Genomic DNA, 23,542 nt, shown 5'->3' on the forward strand with positions numbered 1-23,542 from the left:
TGCTTGTATGAATATTGCGTTAATTGAAATGTCACTGAGGTCATTGAGCTCAAGGTGGCTGAGCTATGCGATTTTTAGTTATAACTTTCTTTTCTAATTGGTAGATGGCACTGAGACACAGAAAAATTAATAGGATTATGAAGATGAGATTAGTGTTGGCAACAGTAAATTGCCGAAAGAGGTTTGGGGGGGGGGGGGGAAGGCCACATTTTTTTTAATCTGTGATGGTCTTGTATACTTTGTGCATGTAAATGTTTTGAAAACGGATGCCACGTTTTTTTTTCTCTGTGAAGAGCCCACACGTATTTCTCGACTAGATTCATGTGAGATTATTCCATACGCTTACCACAGAAAACTCACAACAGCTGTAAAGTTTTTGCCAGTGGGAGGAAGGATCTTAGGGACTTCTCTACATAACAACTGCACCAGATACAGCTCAACAATGATTATATGAGAACCATGTTTTCAACATGGTATGGCTGTTAGCAATCTCACGTGAACTTACACACTCAAAAACAAAAAGTAAGGCCCACACTCTCATTGCTTATTAAGCCATGCAAGGCTGTAGCGGGGGGGGGGGGGGGTGGGCGGCGGCGGTCTGGTCCCCCCAAAATGTGAGAAAATAACTGAAAAAGATGGCCAAATCTGTTGTTCTATCACTTTGGTCCCCCGCAAACAAAATTTCTGTCTATGGGCCTGTAGCAGTGATAGCCATTGCTTTGAAAAAAGGGACTGAACAGGAAATGGTCTAATGAACCTACCTGTCAAGATCAATCAATTTTCACTGTCTTATCAAATTTACTCTATGACCTGCCTTATAACTGCAGTGGAAATTCTGTTTACAATTACAATTTATTCCATTATTGTGCTTGTAATCCAAAACACTGGTGGATCAAAGCAAACTTCATAAAAAATAATAGGAACGTCAATGATTTGTTCCACAACCCTCATGCCAGCCACAAATATCTGGCTTATCTGTAATCAGATAAAGTGCAGGATGATTTGTCTCATATATTACTTTATTACTAATTAATTTTACATCAAAAACTCAAGTATTTTCAGGAGGATACAAGAAGGAATTTAATTTGAAATTTCAGTAATCAACACACAAGACACACAAAAATAGGGGGCCATGGGAATGGGGGCAATGTCTCCCCCCTCCCAGCATCAAAGATGTGCACAGGTGATCTAATACATACTAACATGCCGACCCAAACCTTCAAGTTTATTTCCGCTTATGCAAGAATGCAGGGACAGGGATGCATTATGCAAGAAAGCCTTTCAGTTACTTCTACTAAGAACTATACTCATAGGCATGAAGTTATTCAAAATGTTAGGAGGGAGCTCAATTTCAATATAAAAAAACTTCATTTATACAATGCGTCGTAGAAACGAAGTTTGTATGCTCATACTCAAAAAGTCGTATAAATGTGAAAATAGTTTTACTGAAATTTTTTTAAAATAGCCCCTCCCCTTCTCCAGTTATAGCCCTTTCTAAAGAATTTAATGGTTTTAATTCAAAATCATGTTTCTATTTTAAAAAAAAAATAGTGGCATCATGGACAAGGCAGCAAGTTTCGATATGAACCCCCCTTTGTGCCTTAAATCTCGTTGTGTGTCGGTACTTTCTTTAAGAAAGAACACACAGACCAGGCTCTAATGGATTTAGCCAGTTTTAGCCATTGTCCCAGGCAATGGCTAAAACTGGGACTACTTTTGGGACCATGTCTGAGAAAACTTTTATAAACAATACATAGTGTTGTCGCTACTGACATATCCGTAAAAGAGGGATGACCATTAATCAGGGGTTTCAAATGCATACTTTTATTATAAAAGGGTAAATTATTATTTGGCCATTAAAAAGGGGTGACAGCATCAGAGAGGTGTCCGTTAAAAGGGGTTTTACTGTATAAGAAAAATTAGTTAATTGTTTTCTCACTAAAGCTCCATCGACTTCCAAGGATCCCTAATTAAGAACAGTTGATTTTAAACCGGTTTAGATGTTTATGCGCATTGCTTGTTAGTTCCACTTTTTATCTATATCTGTGGCAGGGCCATTTTAAGAACATCATGAGCCCCAGGTCGAGTGATTTTTTGAGGCCCTATCTGGCAAATTATGAAAATATCAAACAGTTGCCACTTTTGTGAGGCCCCTGTTCTGTTGAGGCTCTCAGGCAGTGTCCGAGTGGGCCCATGCATTAAGACAGCACTGATCTGTGGTCAATTGTCATTTTAAATTAGCGAAAAAGTTTAACAGTTGGCGTCTTACAAGCTGGGATTTTGGGGGGATTTAGCTGGGATTCAAAATCGGTTGATATCTTCCGGTCACGCATTGGAAGTATATGGAAATTGAACATTTCTCTTAAATTTTTTAATATTACATAAAATTCTATGATCGACACGCATAAGTTTGTTATGCTTATTTTATGGTTCAATAAAGTAAAATAAATTAAAACATCATTAATATTTCAATGTTTATTGGTCGTGCAGCGTGTTCGAAAAACAGGAATTTACCAAATTTTTGCAAGTTTCATTGTGCAGCTCTTCGCCTATTTTGTTACAACAAAACGACCCTCATCACAAGGAGGTGGATGCCCGTCGAGTTCCATCCACACGCAAACCAACCAACCATCCAAAATAGGCGTCTGCGTATAATTTACATTATATATCTCAAAACTAGTCATCGAAATTAACACCTTCAAAATATGACTTTTTGGAGAAATCAGTCATAACTGTGATCTTCATAATAGCGTAGATCTGATGTACACTTAAGCTTCTCATGTATATATACACTTTAGTTTGGGCTTCTGTAACAAGTTTGATGCATCTCTCCACTCTCTGAGTCAGTCAGATAAACCTTTCGATGCCTACGATGGTTAGTGTCGGAATTGATGAATGATATAATATCATCACATACTTCCCGTAGCATTGGGGGAAGGATACAAGAGGCAAGTATTCCGGTTAATAATTTCAGTGTATTCGGTAGCTTTAAAGTTTTTCTTACGTAGCACGAAGTGTCTAATGGTTTTTCCTTCCGAAGCAGATTGTCTTGCTTTTACCCTTTATATCCAACATTGAGAAAAATATAATAAAAGAAAAATTATAATATATTAAAATAAAAGCATAATTGTGATGGCAATAACAAATAGTCATCCATCATGTAAATTATTTGGTAGGTCATTTCAGTTATAATTAAAGAGAAACTAAAAACATATAAACAATGTTTTTAAAACAATTAGTTAGTTTGAAACAAATTTATTTACCCTGGTACTTTAAAGTACCGTCTGGGTATAAAAAGGGTTGAAGTTCTTCTATATCCAAGTTCTCTCGAATGTCATCAACAATCATAGCCAACAGTAAATTTTCAGGCTGTCCAAAGAATGCATTGGGTTCAACTCCTGGATCAACAACTTTAAGTAAGTCTCTCTCATCAAATAAATACCACAATTTTTGAACTGCTGGAAAAATATGTTTAGCTCGTCACTGAGATAGAACAATTGTTCTTTTTCATGTGGAACCACAGAGGCACGTACGATTTCAAGATGAAGAGAACTTCTGGTTCTCAAAAGGATTTGGCTAACTTCAGTATCCTATAACCTTAGCACTCTATTGGCCGCATTTAGCCATCTAGAATGTGACAGACGACCAGGATTTCGAATTGACAAATCCCCTGGAAAATTTCCTGGCTTTATTGTTTTGGATACGATTAATAAATACAGTACTGCTGGTCTTTTCTCAGCATCTTTCTGTCTACTTCTAGAAACCAACAATCTACAGATTCATACTCCAACACAGAGAGCTTTCACATCCAGTAAGCTGTTATCAAATGGGCCCAGAAAAAGATTTTGGCCCTGTAGATGCACCATCTATATCTGTGGTTCACGAATTCGAGGTGCAAATGCGAGCCGATCCCCCTGTTAAAAAATTTTGCTATGGGGAGCAACAGGTCTACAACGGTACAAATATTCAACCATTTCACTTCACTCGCAATTTCAAATTTAGATGATAGCACTAAACATTCCCGCACAACACTAAATACCGCTCGGATTGTCAGGTGCACATATTTTGTTCCAGACTCTGTAACGAAGCTGGGCTGGAAAAGATCTCGGCAGCAGGATCTGAAGTCCGATGGCAGAGTCCTGACGTTCATTGATTCATTGCACCATCTATATGCGGAAAAAATATGACGGAGAGAAATTTTGTTGAAATGGAGTAGATACACAATTCACTGTAGTGGTCTTTCCACGTGCAGTTCACACGTGATTCAGTCAGACTCAGACAATTGAGGGATATGCTTAAATTGTTACCAAGGCCTCAACTAAAGGATTTGATATAGAGATAGCTACATCAGATCTACGCTATTATCAAAATCAGTCATGCTTGATTTCTTCCAAAGGTCAGACCGCCGAATTCTAGTCAATTGTAATAACTATTTTTCAAATATAGTGTGAATTGCACACGCCTAGTTTGGTTGGTTGATTGAATTTTATTTATCAATTAAATTTATTTTAGCAGTGAACAAATACTCAAAAGCACATTTTTTTGGTACTAACAATGCCGATTCACAGAAAAAATGCCAACAGCAACAGAAATTTCAGGGTATGTGATAATGTTGCCTCTTGATAATGCGATAATCCCTCTACAACATTTTTTCTTGGTTCACAATTGTTATATCGAGGTTTCACTGCATTGTTTATTTGTCCGAGTGTTATTAGTCATACAGTATTTTGTTAAAAATGTTTCGGCTCGGGCTCCCGAACTCGATAAGTGAAATATGGCTCTTGGACTGTACTTGTTTCGGTTTCAATCATTATTGGCCTATTTTTTAACCTTTCTTTTACTCCTGCTGCATTGTCTGGAAGCCTCCTTCCCCAAGGGTCACGTTCAAACAAAAGAGGTGCTCCTGAGTTTTCCAACAGCGAAAACAGGAAAGGACCAAAGCACCTCCACCCCATCTCCAGATGCCATCCAGAGATGCATGCCTTTGGGCAGCTATAATTGGAGATCGAGTGTCATTGTTGACCGTGAGAAAAATACTACAAATTGTTAAAAAAAAAAAGCCAAGGACAAGTCGATTGTGATTTTTAAAAAATTATTAAAATAAAATTTCTTGCAGATTTTTTTACTAAACTTTTTTTTGGGGCAATTTTTTTAATCAAAAATTGTTTTTCAGAGCCAAATATGTGAAACTTATCCACGCGAATATTTTTTTGGGGGGGGGGGGGGGCTGAGCCAGTCCTTCAAAATTATTGGAGGGGCTTGGGCCTGCGGGTCAGATACAATCCATGGAATTCAATCTATGGAAACTGGTTTAGATGTCTCACATTTCTATAATATTTGGTTTCAGTCGCAATTGCTTCTTATAAATTTTAATGTTAAAATATTTCATTTATTCAACGCAGAACTTCAATTCCGAAGAGTAGATGACTTTTCCTAATAATACTCAAAAATTAATCAATGAATAAGGCCTGGTATAAGAATACCAGGAATTCTGGTATTTGCCTTATTCATTGACAAATTTTTGAATAAAACTTCAATTAGACATATTTTCACTTTGATTCTAACTCCAAATTTATAAAAAAAATAAATTTAGAACCATCAAATGCCCACAATTTTTGCAGGCAGTGAAAACATGTTGCTAAAACAGTTCTTGCATATTGTTACTGCAAAAGCCATACATTTTAGGGTGATTGTTGACATTTAGGAGAATACTATGAGCTGGCTCATGACCATTTAGAGTATAGTTTCCCAACCTTTTTTGTCCCATTGCCCCTACTGCAATCTGACCCATAAAATCCTATGTTATACCCGTAGCTTCTACTGCCCCCCTGGAACATTACATAACCCCCAAAAGGGCGTTAACGCCCACGTTGGGAATCACTGATTTAAAGTGATTTGTTCATTGCTTGTTTCTTAGAATAGAGATGCAAAGAGTGCCAAAGAAAGAGGTTTTAATTGTTTGAAAGACTGAAAGATGACCCTTATCTCCAGAGGGTGGGAAATGGGAAAGTCTACTGTAAGCATTCAGAGGGTATAGATCTGCCAATAAGGGACATAGGCTGTACACATGCACAGTATCAGTACTTTTGATCATTTCCAGTGGATTTTTCTTTATTGTGGTGCTTTGCTTGCTAGCAATGACAAAAAAAGTTTGACCTAAGAATATTTCTTTTAGCTTTGCACACAAAAGAATACATGGATACCTATGACATAAGCAAAGGTAATATTCTGTGTGTGTGTGCTAATTTTATTTCTCTTAGAGATTTGAAATGTGCTTTTAAAATTCAATTTTTTTGTTTTGTTAACCTGCAAGTGTGATTGGAATGATTATTTTTAAATAAAAGAATTGGAAATGCAATTAAACACATTGAATTTTTATAATTATTTTGTATAAATTAATTTTTTTTTTTTAGAATATATAAGTCTGTTCGGAGTGGGTATGTGGTAATTTTTCTTAAAAATGTTACAGTTGTGTGACTTTTGCATTTATAGGATGATTTTACTCAGCCTCTTGAAAGTCATAAATAAGGTTCCACTGTGTCTATCTTCTAAATACTAGTTTGTGCTAAAAATTTGTTTTAATAAAAATAAAAAAATTGGTAATAAACTTGCAAAAAAAAAACAAGTTACAAAAGAATTATAGAGGTCTATTTCATCTACCATGAAACACTCACAAGATGGTGATGCCGAAAGAGGCGAAGCACATTGCCATGTGCTGTAGCCTTTAGCATTTCCAGCAGCAACTCTGACAAAATAAGCAGTGCCATGGGTCAAATCTGGAATGGTCATTTCCAATTTATGCACATTGGAAATCTCTTGGCATCCAGCGACAGGTATGAAATCTTCATAGCAACTCCATTCGACTATGAGAAAAAGAAAGTGCTATTAAGTATTATGTTTGTAATACTTTCACTGCATGCAACCCATTGTATTACAATTGGTAATACATAATCAATATTACAATGGGTACACAAAGATGTGATAAAATACATAATAAGAGACATACTTTTATACTTGGTGACAATGCTGTCTTGATCACTAGCAGTGCTTGGTTCAGAGAACTTAACTCTTAATGATCTAGTTCCAATGACTTCCAACTGAACACTCGATGGTGGATCTGGTGGACCTGCAAATTATATAGAAAAATTGATTTGAAAGACATGATCTCGCCCCCATGGAAGAAGCTGACCACTATTTCTGGATCATTTTTTTACACAAATTTATTATAAAAGAGCCCACAAAAAATTCTGGAATTGGAACCTATAAATTATTTCAGCATTCAGACTGCAAGATGCTGGAGAAACATAAGGAAAGCATTAGAATTTTTCTAGAATTTGTCTCAATCCAAACGGCAACATATTAAAGTTTTCAACTTTAAGCAAGCATAGTTGATTTATGGCTTTGCACAGAAGTAGATTTATGGCTTTGTCACCTAAAGGCTGTTCAGGTTTTGCTGCTTTTTTAATTTGTTGTTCTTGATCAGATATTACTAAAATTTGCTGCCCTTGGATATATCCCACTTGGCCCTTCCTGTAAATACACCACTGGGTAAGCTGCTGAGTTATTGATGGGGGAAGAAAAGACACTTCAACACAGACAATGACTTTCTAATCATTTATGCCAAACAGTACCATGCTTATACACCAGGGCTGGACAAGTTGTCATGGCGACTAAAAAAATGGTATTGGCATCTAAAATTTTCTTTGTGTAATTACTAAATTGATGGCTGAGAGCAGTACAAAATGTTTATAACAATATATCTGGTAACATGAAAGAGGGTCAGTTACTATGCCCTGAAATAAGTCAAAAGCAGCATTATTTTGGACTATTTTCTCCAGGTAAAATTTTTCTGGTGTCTAGATTATTTTTGCAATTTGTACAGTCCTGGTATACACACAGCTGTATTTTTATTTGTCAGTTTGGATGTATGAAAAGTCACAAATAAAAATACAGCTATAAAGTTGACTTAAGCCGCGTTCACATGTACAATAAAACATCCCGGGAAGTTCCCGGTAACAGGGATTTTCGCAACAAACCGTTCACATGTCGTTAAGTTTCTGCCGGTAATCCCCCTCTTCTTTCCGGAAGTCGTCACTGGTTACGTAGGTTGAACGGAAGTGATTGATTCAAGATGGTTGATGAAGGAGCTTACAGCAGTTTTCGCACCGCAATGGATTATGGGAGAGAAGGTCGGTGTCGACCTCCAATCCACCCCAAGAAAGATGGGCTTTTTTTGACGAGCTTCTCTCCCACCTTTTTCTTTCCTATGAGGGGAAAAAAGTTGTCATGCCGGTAATTACCACCAAAGCGACCCCCAATCTTGCACATGTGAACGGGGCTTTATAAGCAAATGGTGCAATATCAAAATGAAGTTTTTACAAAATAGGAAATTAATATTTAAATATAGACATACGTATTCTATCGAAACCAGCTTTCATCCTCTTCAGTAGATGGTGTCGTCGCTGCCACAGAGACAGCTGACGTTCTTTCTCCTGCAACAAATGACAAATCATGAGAATTTTATGAACTTAAAATTCATGCTGCTGTGTAAATAATTTCTGTACTGGTCTGAAAGGATTACTTGCGAAAACCATAGAATGTTCATTTTGAGCACCATTTACACTTTGCATCAAACTGTTTGGGAGATTTCTTTATCATGTTCGAAGGTTCATTATCAAACTGTTTTGGTTTTTCCTTATTTTCATAGAGGAGTTATATAATTACATTAACACACACACCATGAAAAGAATTCAGTCTTGAGAATGTCTTGGAATTTGGAGTTGAACAACATCGTACTAGGGATTACATTGCTACACTTCTGAGAATTCATTCATCTACTGGCGAGAGGGAAATGTTTTAATGCATATTAATAATGCTTTGATGGAAACCTGCATCAATTTACTTATTTAGGAGAAGGGATATCTGCGCGACCAAATACTATATCATTTTTATTTCACTGAAAATTTGACTTTGTCTAAACTTTTGTGTCGATTGTTTATATGCTATTTTTGCCTATGTCATCTATAAAGCATATAGACTAATTTTATTACTTTGAAATAAAAGAGCATGTTCACCCCAATAAGTGGTAATTGATTTGCGATTTTTCAATTAGTAGTTTTCAGATGCTGTGGGATCTCAACTCTTGTCTAAACTTTTGAAAATAAAACAGATTTCTAAATTTTTATTTCGGCACACAAAGGTTTGAATATTGAATATCCAGGGCAGTATCTTACTTTCCAGGGCGCGGCTCGAGCTCACATGCTGCCCCTAAATGCGACCCAAGTGGGATATTGATATCTGAGGACTCTGGGATAAACCTGACTTTTTAATCCTCCATAGCCACAAACGAAAGTTTACCCAAGACAATGGCACTAGCTATCTGTCCTGCTTTCAAAGAAATGGTCTCTTGTTTTTTGGTGAATTATTTCACTGTGCCAGATAACTTTTCCCACGTTATATTGTGTATATTATATATACTAGGGGGCTCTGTCGCCTTTGGCGGCCAACCCCCCTCCCCTTTTCCTCTTCACAAAGTTCTAGGGAAAGGGACATGTGAAAGCACCAGCTTACTGAAGAAGCAAATTTTACAATAATAAAGCAACAAAAAACCAAATGTGATTCATCAAGTACCCCCGGAAAACTTTTCCCATGAGGGTCCCCAGACTCAAATTCACTGAATTTTAATGGGATCATAGGCTGGATTAATCTCAGGCTACCGATGTTGCAAATTTTACAATGTTAAACAAAAATCAATGAGATTCAACCAGGGGAACCCGAAATAAGGCTTGTCTGACATCCCTCCTGTGAGGGGCCACGAAAAATTCCTTTTTATTAATTTTACAATGAATAAAATCCAGAGCTCCACATCCAGTAGCAGGAAACCAATACGCAGATTTTTGGTGGGGGACCCAGACTGGATTTATCTCTGGCTTCAGCTGTTGCAAATTCCACAATTTTAAACAGAAAACAATGAGATTCATCCAGGGCCCCTCTAAATTAATCCTGTCAATTTCCACATGGGCCCCACCAACTTCGAAGCTTGCCTACATTCCCACTGCGAGTGCCATGAAAAATTTTCATTAATATTCATTTTACCAACAAATAAAATCTAGGGCCCAACCAATTACCCGGGACCTAATTCACATACTTTTAGTGGGCCCAGACTGGCTTTATTTCGGGCTACAGATGTTGCATATTTTACAATGTTAAACAATAAAAATATATGAGATTCATCCAGTGGCCTCAAAATGAAACCTGTCAATTTTACACATAGAGCTCCCTACTTGGAAGCTTGTCGAACATCCCCCGCTGGAGTGCCACGAAAAATTTGCATTTGTATTCATTATTTCACTTTACTAACGAATAAAAACCAGGGCCTCAACAAATCACCAAGAAAAGAATGAGATTAATCTAGGGCCCCATAGTATAGTATAGAACCGAGCACGCCCAGGCTGTCGCTTTCTAGGGCCCCATAAATGAAACATGGTCCCCGACTCTGAAGCTTATCAGGGATCCCCCGTGATGGCCACGGCCAATATTCATTAGTATTCATTTTACTAACGAATACAATCCAGCGCCCCAACGCAATTACTTGGGCCTGAATTCGTAAGATTTTTATGGGGGCCCCCAGACTGGATATATCTTGGGCTTCTGCTATTGGAAATTTTTCAATTTTAAAGCAACTAGAAAACAATGAGGTCCATCAAGGGCCCCTGGAAATGAAACCTTTCAACTTCCCCGTGAAGGTATATGTGCAATGCTCCCCCAGGTAACCCGACCCTTTATGTTGGAAGCACTGGTGATACATGTATATTATACATACCTCTCGGCATGACCACAAGGGTATGGCTCAAAGAAGCCGGAACGATTCTTATCACTTTTTGATTTTTCACACCGATTGATTAACCACAGAGGGGCCCGCCATCTCTCCCACCCCAGGCGCCCTGATGTAGGATGTGGGAGCTTCTCGGTACATACACATAACTTAGTCTCGAGGGGTCAAATGGGTCCCGATATGCAAGAGTTAAATGAAAACTTGACCCAAAATCGTAACGACTTCCGCAACACAAAAACGTAACAGATTTTCGTCACTAATTTCCGTTGCATAGAAACACGCCCTTTTCGAGTTTGTGATTTTATGGTATAGAGTATATACAGAGTTGTCAACTGCTATGGATTGTCCGTAGTTTCAACGGAAGGCCGCAATGAACCACGGGGTCTCAATACTACGGCCATCGGTTTAAAAAAAATCGGGTGCGGGTCCGAGTTTCTTGTGGTGTTTTACTTATTTTTATTAAATTGCATCGATCTTTACCATAACGATGAATTCGTATGCGCATGCGCAAGTGAGTGTGTCCAAGAGAAGACAAACTTGGAGCCGATCTATTCTGTCTGCGCACGGAAGGCAATCTGAAAGCTGCGTCTAAACCCGCCGCTCTACTCAATGCCTAACCGCGCAGAAACCGGTTTCCCGTCAAAACCGTCCAACGCTGTGGGCTAAACAGGTTCTTTAGTGGTTCAGCGCTGCGGGTCCGGACCCGGCTTCATTTGCATAGTGCATGGTCAAGCTCACGGAATTTGTCGAAAAGAATGCTTCGTCGTAGGAGCTCTGATATGAAGAAAACGGGAATGAGGGTCTAGGGTTGCTAGACGTCCGTATATATATATGGCCCACAAGGGTGTATGCAGGCTGGGATTGCATTGAATATTTGTATTCATGCGGTTATTAAAGTTTAAAAAATACATAAATTTCTGAGGGATTATTTTTTATTGTACCATGTTTATGTTGTCTTGGGGAGGGGGGCACCCCCTCCTCCCACGGCAAAGCTGGATATTCATCACTGCTGACAAGCTTTAAGCCAATGTTGGCATGTCTGCATATCCTATGTTCTTATTGATAAGCACTCATATTTCCCTTCTTTTTGGAGTTGAATTTTCCAATTAATCTCAAATCTCCAAAATAGAGTTGAACCCTGTTAATGCCAAAATAATTACTTCAATGTTCCTAGGGCAGAAACTAGGGGAGGGGGGTTCTGGTGCTCCAAGCACTAGACAAATGAGAACTTGATCTCTTTTTTTTCTGCCTTTTACTGCTCCAGAAAAATTACTGGGCACAAAAACACTTGTCCCATGTGATAGAGTTCATTCTTACTTTTGGTAACAGCTCATGGCTTTGTCTACGTTTTCTCATGTTTCTTCAAAATCTTGATTGCCAAGGTATGGCTCAAAAGAATGACAGAGTGCAATGTCTTGGGAATTTTTATTATTCCAAAAGTTTAAACACATGCACACAAAAAAGCCTAGGAGCAGCTGCCAGATCTTAAGCGTCCTAACAGCGGCACAATAAACTGAATGGAAATCACAGCATTATCGCTGCTCTCAGTAGTGAGAACTACTACCAGAAACATGTGCAGCAGTGTTCTCAAGCTTTGGGCTCTCCTGTGGCTCTTGTCCCAGTGAGCTGGGCTAAAAGTTTGGCTCACTCGTCTCGATCATTTACCCGTGGATCTTTTGTCTGCATAATCATTTACCTTCAGCTCCCATGTACAGTGCTCCTACACCACTAGCCGTATTCCAGAAATCATTTATCCACTGCTCCCTTGCCCTGGCGATTATTCACCGGCGGATCCCATGAACCAAGGATCATTCAGCACCGAGCCTCACTTGCCTCAGCAATCATTCAGCATAGCTCTCTTGCTACAGAGATAATTTACACAAGAATTCTTTGCCCAAGCAATCATTTACGTTTAGCTTCTTTGTTCAGAACTCATTTACTTACGGTTCAATTGCACTGGCGGTTTTTTAAATTAAAAATCGCCGTGGGTGTACAGCAATATTTTCTGTTCGGTGCTTCGACAAAGTTTGGAGACACCCACTGTGTGAGCCGCAGCGCACACGTTGAGAATAACTCTTGATGAAGGGGCAACAATCCCTTAACCCATCGGTTCTCCTTTTTTGACTCGCGGAGCCCTTTTCAGGATATTTCTTTGGCGGATCCCTGTTTGACTAGAGGAGCCCTTTTGTGAATAATTTATGGTGGGCCCCTGTAGACCTTTTTTTTTTATTTATCTATCAAATTTACTGATTTATTTTATTTTCCTCGAGTCGCCGAGGTTGAGAACCGCTGCCTTAACCAAAGCGTATTTAGAAGCGTATTATTAAGAGTCTTTAATACGCTTTACCCACAGAGTAAGAATAATATCTTATAATATTCTTAATATATCTTAATTATATCTTTAGTCTATGGCTTTACCCTTAACCGATACGAGTCATACGACTCGGGCGGGGGTGCTGCCACTTTTGTGAATCACTAGTCTGTGCCATTCAAAATCGGCATCTACTAATTAGTCAAAGACAGACCAGGATTGTCAGAGCAATGATCGAAAAAAAAAACCCCAAAAAACCAGAAACGAACCAAAAAGTATAAATGTTTTTGAGTTCGTTATAGCCTTAAATAATGTGGTATTAGTATGCTACAATAACTATCCCGTGGTGAAAAACAATAATTTTTGTGAATCCAGTTTTCCTAAGATCAATGCCCGTAATCTTCATGTAGGCTAATCGATGCTGTTACTCTAATTTTATCTCTGACGTCTAATTTTGATTAGATCAATAACTAATATCACTTATTACAACGAAAGCGTCGACTTCATCACAGCAATTATTCATCTAATTTAGCTAGTACAGCACATGCACGTGTTTCTTTTTTCTTTCATTCATTAACCACGATTATGATAATCCAAGACTATACGACAGAGACTGAGTCGGTAAAAACTACAATGATCCGTTTTAATATATGTGCGCAAAACTGATTCGAATCATGCCCAAAAATATATAATACTAGGGGGGGGGGGGTGTCTGTGCCCCCCCTGCAGCCTTTTGGCGGCCAACCCCCCCCCCCCTCTTCACAACATATCTTGTTCATTTTCTCCCACTTCAGAGCGCTATGAAAAGTGGCATGTGAAAGCAGGGCCGCAACTAGGGAGGATCAGTCAAGTTTGGTGCCTGATCCTCCCTGTTGGAGGTGCACATCGAGATAATAAATTGCGATCAATGTGTCGCCCCCCCCCCCCAGCACGATTTCCGTAATTCACTATTAAATGTATCCATGCGGAGAATGTCGATAAAAAATTCCTTAAAGATACAAAGTATCCAAGTTTTATGTGTAACAGCTGCGAAAAGTGTTATTTTCAAATCATTTTTTGCAATGCAATGTACATTTCAAATCACTTTGTATTATCACCTCGAATAATAATATTCAAACACTCCGACCATAGACGCCAGAAACTGGGGGGGGGGGTGAATTCAAACAATTTAATTTAAAAAGTACTACATTATTTTTTGTCATCCGTATAATCTGTATCTCTATTTTATACAACAAAAACTCAAATGAAGAAACTTAATAATAGGCTAATTCGTTAAATTGTATTAAAAGTTTTTATAATTTCGGAACATGAATTACGGGGGAAAACTTCTGAACACACACGCAAACCAACATATCATTTCCACGTTTGGTTTTGCAATATTCCATGTTTTTGCCAACAGAAATATGTAGACCAAGCACACCAACCTTGTACCAAAAGCTTAGACGCTAATGAAAACTATGTGACAATATTAAAACAAGCCAGCCAAAGATATGCGACTGATTATAAACGTAAGATTAATTGTTATATTATATCTATGCGACTGACCCATAGTCGTCTTTTTTATTGGTGATTACATGATATTTATACAAATACAACGCCACAACAGGCAAAATGCCCAACGAGGTGGCTGAGGAAAAGACGCCCATAAAAAAAATATGGATGTCATATTTCAAAAATACAGCAACCCAATAAAAACACAATCACAAAAATTATAAACAAAAAGCACTTTGTCGGTGCTCATCCTGTGGGCAATATGAAAACTTCATCGAATCGTCATTCATAAGCACTGTACATTTCTACCCTTGATCTGGGCACAACTCCCTCCGCTGTGAGAAATAGAAATTGCAACAAAAGAGGGAAGTGCGGCTCTTATACGGTGAAAATTAAATATTAATTTAATTGAATTAATTAAATATTTCAGGTTCTTATGGAAATACTGTAATGGTAAATGTCGGTGACTCTCGGAGGGGGGGAGGGGGGGAAGAAACTCTCGAGCCCACGGGGCAGATAGAAATTTACCGTTAAAGATAGGCTCACTGTAATTGGGGGGGGGGGGGAATATCATATAAACCAAAATTTTTCCACATATTGAAATTTTATCAGCAAAAATCAATTATTTAACACTTCAAATTTTTATAACTGAATTTTCAAATATAATTAAACTTTTATATGCAGTTAAATTTTTAAATGTAATTGATATCGCAATTTTAATTTCGATGAACTTTCCGCATTGACAAAAAATAATTATTTTCAGTTAACTGCGTGTACACTTTTGTTCATGTTTATTTCACGTGTAAGACAAAAACCCAAATACAAGCTCGCGTACAGTGAAGAATCGACGGTTCGACGAATTGATTCTGCTCTGTAATATATAAATTGACGTTACGACGAATTGACACAGCGGCAGACTTGTAGCGCGACTACGCCCATGAGGGTCCCCAGACTGGAGCCCTGTTGAATCTCGAAAATTGTTCATTTGTATTCATTTTACCAACAAATTTAGTGGGCCCCAGACTGGCTTTATCTCAGGCTTCCACTGTTGCAAATTTCACAATGTTGAACAACAAAAATCATTGAGATTCCTCCAGGGCCCCCGAAATGAAACCTCTTGACTTTCCCATGGGAGCCCCGACCTGAAGGCTTATCGGACACCCCCCCCCCCCATGAGGGCCACGGAAAGTGTTCACTTGCATTTATTTTAACGAATAAAATCTAGGAACCAGAAAAGGGCTGACAGGGCCCGGAACGATTCTTATCGGTTTTGATTTTTCACTCTGCAAATTAACCACAAAGGGGCCCGTGAGAAAGTTGATTTGGGGGAGAGGGGAGCGCCAACTATCCCAGCCTAGAGGCCCTGCTGAAGGATGTGGGGACCATGCCTCTCGGTATATACACATAACTTGATCCCGATGGGTTAAATGGTTCCCGATATATTAAAGAATTAAATTAAAACTTGACTGACAAAAAATCGCAACCGATTTCCTTTGCACAGAAACGGGCCTTTTCACAAGTTTGTGATTTTTATATTATAGAGCTTGAAAACTTGTTTTCCGCGATCGTGAAAGCAATTTATGCAACATTTGAACTCTTAACTAAACAGTTTCAAAGAAAATAAACAGCATTGAGGTTTTTTTTTTGGTGGGGAATCCCTCTCATTCGGTTCCTAGGCTGTGTGCATAAAGTAGAGATGGAATGAATATTTGGCTTCTATTCGGTTCTTTTGTTGATCATTCGGTTTGACCGAATAATGCTTCAATATTCGGCCGAATATCTGTGAATCCAAGTACATCAAACTAATTTTTTTAAATTATATCATTAAATTTTTAATTTATGGGAAAAATTGTAATTATATAAATTTAATATTTCGATATTTCAATTTCTCCACCGAAAATATTAAACTTTTTTCTAATTTTTGGTCGGCTTTGGGGGCACAATTCTCCCCCTCCCCCGAGCACCCTCCCTCTGGCGTACGTCTCTGGACCGGATGGCCTCAAGTGCAGAGGGGCCTCACGAGAATGAGATCTGGTTCAAATTTTTGAGAGTAAAAGCATGCTAATTGGTAGGTAATTTCTAGCCAAGTGAGGGGGAGGAAACCTAAAAAACCTCTAATCACTTTGTCTGAGAGCACATTATGCTCTTAACACGGCCCTACCTGGTGATGTGAAAATCAGAACCAAAACTGCACTATCATCGAATCATATCATAATCAGAAGGTAACTGCACTAGAAGTACGTCCGAAAGAAAGCGAGTTGATTTTTGCGAAAAATATGAAAGAAAACTTCCAAAAAAAAAAAAACCAAGAGATATCAGACTGCAAGTAGAAGAAAATGGGGAAGAGAGACTTTCAATGTCCATGCTTAAAAATATTCAAATCATAATTCTGCCTTAGATTATAATTACTTCGGAAATATATAATTTCATGTAATTTTTTTTTTCATTTATAGATTCAGCGTAGAGATATTTCGAGTAAATTATACTTCTAGGGATTGGGGTGGGCACCAAAACTATTGAAGTGTTTAGGGCCAGTGTCGCAACTAGATACTGTCACCAGGGGCAAGCCGGAATTTTGGCGTCCCTTGCATGTAGAGGAAGCAGTTAAAGGGTGAATTCGGCGCCCCTTCTGGTTCAGCGCCCGAGGGACCAGACCCACCTGCTCCCCCCTACTTGTGGCCTTGCTTAGGGCCTTCAAACGTTTTAATCCGGCCCTGGTCGAAAGAGTTGGTTGCTTATATAGCTGTGAAATTGCGATCACTGCGTCGAACCCCCCTTGCCATATGCCTGTAAAGGCGGGACGGCCGAACATATTGATATGCTAAAGATAATACTCATGAGAGCTTGGTCCAAAGCTGGTTTAAAGGATTCTTTAACCAGCTTTGGCTTGGTCTCCAAGAACATGACTTTGCGTTCAAAAAGCACATATATACTTCAAACCTATTGGGTTTGCAAATACTTATAGAAGACAAGAAAACCACAGAAATTTTCCCAACGACCTGCTGAAAAGAAAAAAGAACGCTTCTCAAGGAACTAAATTACGATAATCTGAAATACTATTGCATTTCCTTACCTGATAAACCACCATGAGTACCATCCATTAGGTAACAAACAACAACAACTGCGGCGGCCAAGAGCATCAAACACGCGCGACAACTCCTCTTGGCTTTTCGGTCGACAGGACAAAACACAAGATGGAATAATATTAAACTCCACCACCACCACGTTGGTTGTGGATAGTGGTGAATGTTGCTCTTTTCTGGTTTCACATTTTCTCCTTTGTCTCTCTTTTCTTTGCTCTCCTCCCCTCCCCCTTCTCAACTCTACACAAGTTTGGAATTGCTTCTACAGAAAAAAATAACCGGATTTGAAAAAGCGCCTCCATCTTTCAGTGTGTGTGGATATATTTATTATTATTATTACTGGCCTTTTCTTGTGTTTTTTGAAGAGACCGTCGAACCAATCACGTTCGCGAAGGAAGGTTACCGTAATTTACAGGGTATCTTTCTCGTTTTTATTTCATCCCCCCCCCCCCCACAACTAGCTTTATAGACAGGGCAGGGGTTCAGATCACGCTCCATCGCTTCGCGTGGAAGCAGCGATGGCCGAAACGAAATATTTTTCCATATTATTATTATTGTTGTAATGAGAGAGAATTTTACAGGAAGCAAACCATAGTGTTGATCAAACAGGGATCGGGAAAATGACTGCAGTTCCTGGTACACACAGATGGAATCACTTTGATCGCGAAAATAAACTTTTATTTAGCACTTTGTGCAGTAAAATATGTTCGACACAGGCGAATTGCCACCTGTGGGCCAAACAAATTTTGTCGCCTAGGGCAAACAGTCAGTTCAGCCCTCGCACCTGTCTCTAAGTCACTCTTTTGGTCACTCGTTCACATGCTTATTAACGTTCTTGGTCATTCTTTTGGTCACCCACAGACCTGGTTCCTTGCTCTCTAGGTCACTAATTTGGTCATGTCCTCCACATACTGTAGGATTTTTAAACTGGGATCTTCATGGGGGGGGGGGGAAGGCTCTATTTATGGTGTTATAGGGTGCAAAAGCAAAAAATTATAAGAATAGTCCCGGGCTGGAGTCGTGTCAGACCCAACCCTTGTGGGGGAGCATGCTTTTGGTCACTCACATGCTAGCAAATTCTCCAGGTTCAGCTTTTAGTCACTCACTAACATGGTCCTTTGTTCTCTAGGTAACTCACATCAAAATCTAAGTCACATGGTCACTCACTGATCCAATCCCTTGCTTTCTGAGTCACCGTTTTGATCACTTTCATACTTGAAAACTCTAGGTTACTCAGTCTCTCGTTTGGTCACTCACTGACCTAATCCCTCGCTTTCTAGGCCCACCTGCAACGCTTCTGGTTCTTCAATGTACTTAATTAGCCACTGTGTTGGTTGAGTGGTCATAGTGACGGACTCGCATCGCGAGGATCCGGGTTCGAATCCACCGTCGCCACCGTGGTGGTCGGCTGAAGTTGGTTTCCTGTGGGTCACAACTTCGAGACGCAAATGTGAGCCGATCTCTCCATTAAAAAGTCTCACCACAGAGAGCAACAGGCCCACAACGGTAAACTATACACTTCACGTATAGTCAGAAAAACTGGTGGCAGATGGCAGCACTACACATAACAAGCATTACACAGAAACAAACTTCACGTCAGGTTTCACTACATGTACATTCCAACATGTACCAATTCGTAAGAGGTTCCGCAGAGGAATATGGACGAGGTGCATGTGGGGTTTAGTAGTAGTGTATAAAATTACGGTTACATTAAAATCTATCCAAGTTAGAGAGGTGTCCAAGATATAGGAATATAGTACTGTAGATGTTCTGTGCTTCATGAGTATTGTGGGCCGGGGTTAGTATTAAGTAGCCCTGCTTGTGGGCAAACAAATTTTGCCCTACCTTCTAGACACATTTTCTTAACCACTTAATTTGCTAACCTAGACTAGTGACACAGCTCGGGCATTTCTAGTCAAGGGAGACACGATGCTCTAAAGACACACGCCCTTTGCTATAACTCCCTTATACATACGACTCTGACCTGTGGCCGTACAAGTTTTGCCACCCTCTTCTATTCTAGTTTAATTTTCTCAACCACTCATCCTTCAGAACATGCAAACCTGGGCTATGGACCGTTTCGCCTCCTCTTTGAACCCGCCTCTGATTATTCCATTCAAACAGTCCAATGTAGGGAGGTTGTTCAAGGTAACATTTCAATTGTAGTTTTTCCAGGCTTTTGGGGATCCCATATATTCAGAGTGGAAGATATTCTGCTTGGTTAGTCATATATTTGTTGTTTAAAAGTTTGAAGCACCAAGTTTGGACCTCTTAAAAGTTTCGAGGCACTGGACAAAGGCCACCATGTAGAGCGGACTCGTCGTATTTCGTCTGAGTGTGGTAAAACCTGTTTTCTATTGTTCAAAGTGACGTCTCAACATCGGAAAAAAAGCTTCATAGGCGGAGATAGACCTGGATGTCTGGGGGCGCAGTCATTATTGCTGAGGGGCACGATGATGTCAATTCATATATAAATTAGATGTCAACTACACCTTTGACACAGAGGGCCATGCTCCCACGCCCCCCCCTTATCTCCACCCATGCGCATAGGGAGCAACAATTAGGTAAAGCCCCTGGAAACCCCCAGACTGGCTCATCCGCCATGTTTGTGTGAAGTCTGACGTCAATATTATCGTTGCAACCAATGACTGTTCCCCATGCTATTTTTTTTTTTTGAAGACAAGACGTGACTGAACAGAAAATTAGTTTTTACATTTTAAAATAAAGGACAATGAGCCCGTTCCGTATGTTTCAGGCACCTTACGGGGCTGTAGCGATAATACTGACGTCACATTTCGCACAACTATTGCAGATGGGCCAGCCTGGGATTTCCAGCAGCTCTAGCTCATGCTAATAATACATTTTTTTTTTCATTGGAAGTGGGGAGGGAACCCGCCTGTGGTTCAAAGGGGAAGTGAAAAAGACAAGAACAAGGGTGGTAAAATGAAAAGGTGCAAAGCGTTGGCTATAATATAAACTACGGTGCAGGGGAGAAATGGCCAACGCGCAAATATTATTCAGGACGACAGTTCCTGTAAATCTTACCTGGAAGGTGGTGGCCTGGGGGGGGGGGGGGCCTCAAGTTATTTCCGAAAAAGGTCTGGATTTATTGATAATATAGGATGGACGAAAAGTCCTAAACATTTTAAAAATTGAAAGCAAATCAACCAATTGACACAAAAATGTGCGGTTTGTACTTAAATACTTATCGTGGTACACTGCTTTTTCGATAAATTTAAAAAAAAGTTCAAATTCCACTAACAAGTGGCGTTGTAAAACGAACTCGACGTAACACATAAAATCCAACACAAACAGTGCATAATTGATGTTTATGACAATTTGTGTTATACATGTTTACATAAAAAACTATTATAATAAACATAAAACTACCATATTTCAAAAGCAGCACCCGTTTAGATGTATCCCGAGCAAAAAAGGGCGCTCATATTGCAAACATTAGTTATGTGTTGAATTTTGTGTTATACCGAATTTCCGTTTTACAGCGCTACCTGTGAGTGAAATCAGAACTTTTTCGAAATTTATCACAAAAAAAAAAAACCGAACACCCCTAGCCCACCATTAAAGATCCACATCTTCAGGACTCTAGGCCATCATAAGTAATCACTAAGAATAGGATTTTTATGAACTAAAAACGTCTAGAAAATGCTCTACAAAGATAACGCAGATATCTCTGCAATCGTTGGCTTTTAATTAAGAAACCGAGAGCCAGATCTCTTGAATTCTGCGAACTTCGCGGCCGCCGCCAACTGAAAGGGGGGAGGGAACGATTTTTCAAGGCGCCAACTGAAGGAGAGGGGCGATTTTTCATCACCAAAATATTAGGATTCTTACACTTGAAAAATGACCAGAACTGGCCATGGGAAAACATACTTTCAATTACAAAAACTTTTCAAATGACTTGGAGTTACTCAAAATCTTGAAATTTGTTTGAGGGATCGCATATGTGTGCTCAAAAACCACATTAGAAAGTTATTGCCCTATCTCTTGTGAGGCCGAAGAAAAAAAAAAGTTCCACGTTTCTAAGCGCAATATTCGCTGAAATGTTTGAATTCAAAAATCGGAGAAAAATTGGGAAAGAACGGCATAAACTAACGGAAAACGCTTCCTTCCCTCATTTATGAAAAATTCCATTTTTCTAGATGTTCACAATTGATGAGAAAATATTCAAAAGAGCTATCTTTTTCCATTGCGTTATCCATAGCAGAGTCTTGTCTCATCTATTCATAACCAGATTTTCATGAAAACTGGCGGGGGGAACGTACTTTTTTTATCGAAAATTATGAAGTATGCAAAATACGCCATAAAATTTTAAAATATGCTCTATCACGCAAAAATAGCGGAATATGCGAAAAACAAAAAAAAAAGCAAAATCATAGAAATTCGAGCCCTAGTTATCACCCATCAGAAGTATAAACAACGCCTTTTTACTAAATCAATTAATTTTTTTAAGTGTGTCTAGGACTCTCATCTACCTTGTATTTACCTATATAAAATAATAACGTGATCAGCACGTATTCCGAAGAGATCGTTACGATCTGTCCATATTATATATATATATAAATAAAGGTGCTATGATCGCAGGTGCTCTGTGAGAATTGGATTCGGTGTTTAGTCGAAGATTGTAAAACAGATTATCTATCCACTAGGGTGGGATGGGCAATGGTGGTTTTTATAATAACTAATCCGTTAATCTTCTTCAACGGACACGATTGCAATTTCAGGATATTTTCTCTCGCTAGTTCGGTCGAAAAACCGAAAGATGTTTTCTGCCTCGTCCTCTCCAAGCAAGTCAATAACAAACGAATAAGTCATAACAAAGTCAGCAAAGATAATGGATATGGACCTTGCCTTATTCCTCTACCACGCTCGAACTGCTTTAAGAATATGAAATAACTGCTTTGGACGTACGTGCTTCGAAACCTCAACAACCTCGCGACGAGAATGGCCCCCGAGGCGCTATACGGGAACGCGAGGATACGTGCGTGAATATCATTGTTTTGTCGTAATCGAATCGCGCGAAGCACTGCCGTTAATATGATCGGCTATCCGAAACTTACGGCCGTATTCAACAACACAGTTTAAACTGCAATCACAGGTTGAAGGATTAGCGATCGACACGGATTGGTTAAAATCCTCAGTTTAACCAATCCGTTTCAATCTTCAGCCCTTTTACCGGCGATCGCAGTTTAAACTGCGTTGTGAATATGGCCGTTAGAGTGAGCCGACTGGCAGTATAAGCAGAGTTTTTTTTGTTCAATAATTCGTTCTTACATTGATAGTGGGGTGGTCGGTTTACTATAGTAAATTTTTGAGGACAAAAATTCTACCAGAGTTTTGCTACATCAGGGAAAAATCCAGGCTCGACCTTTAGAGGGGGCACAAGAATATTCTTTCTGAAGGTTAGTAACTCAAAATTTTTCTGAAAGCTTTCAAATTAACAGAAATAATTTAAAACAGGATTTAGTTTTTTTTTCAACTTTATTTTTTTAATTCATTTGTAAAAAAATTAATTTATGATTACCAGTGACTGTTTCTCACAAGTGGGGGCCCTGGGAAAATGAATTTTTGGGGCCCTTATATGTATATATTTTGGCTCCCTTTGAGTCGTAGGCGAGGGGAGGAAAGAGGGGCTCGTGATTCTTTTACAAAGGCCAGGGGCGGCTCTTGGACCGTGCAGATGCATGGGGTAGTCGCTGTGGGCAGTGGGGGGGGGGGTGTGTGGCGAAATCTGACTTGAAAAGGCGAAAAAAAAAATTGACAACCAAAAAAACTTGGTTGGGGGCGAAAAAATTTAAATTCTTA

General features: G+C 39.2%; 1 protein-coding gene across 4 annotated transcripts in view; it reads right to left on the minus strand.

Moving 5' to 3' along the window:
- LOC149070966 (ankyrin repeat and fibronectin type-III domain-containing protein 1-like) overlaps positions 1-23,542 on the minus strand; it is a 310,181-nt gene that overhangs the window by 24,436 nt on the left and 262,203 nt on the right. For all 4 annotated transcript variants that reach the window (XM_089248733.1, XM_089248732.1, XM_089248735.1 and 1 more), the window contains 3 exons: positions 8,414-8,492; positions 7,007-7,126; positions 6,675-6,863 (listed from right to left, as the gene is read on the minus strand). In XM_089248733.1, coding sequence (XP_089104859.1) covers positions 6,675-6,863; positions 7,007-7,126; positions 8,414-8,492 — 388 coding nt within the window. The remainder of the gene's footprint in view (positions 1-6,674; positions 6,864-7,006; positions 7,127-8,413; positions 8,493-23,542) is intronic.

Source organism: Pholcus phalangioides, unplaced genomic scaffold (genome assembly GCF_987345545.1).
Source record: "Pholcus phalangioides strain wild (caught in Gottingen) unplaced genomic scaffold, Ppha-v1.0 ptg000020l_1, whole genome shotgun sequence".
Lineage (NCBI taxonomy): Eukaryota > Metazoa > Arthropoda > Arachnida > Araneae > Pholcidae > Pholcus > Pholcus phalangioides.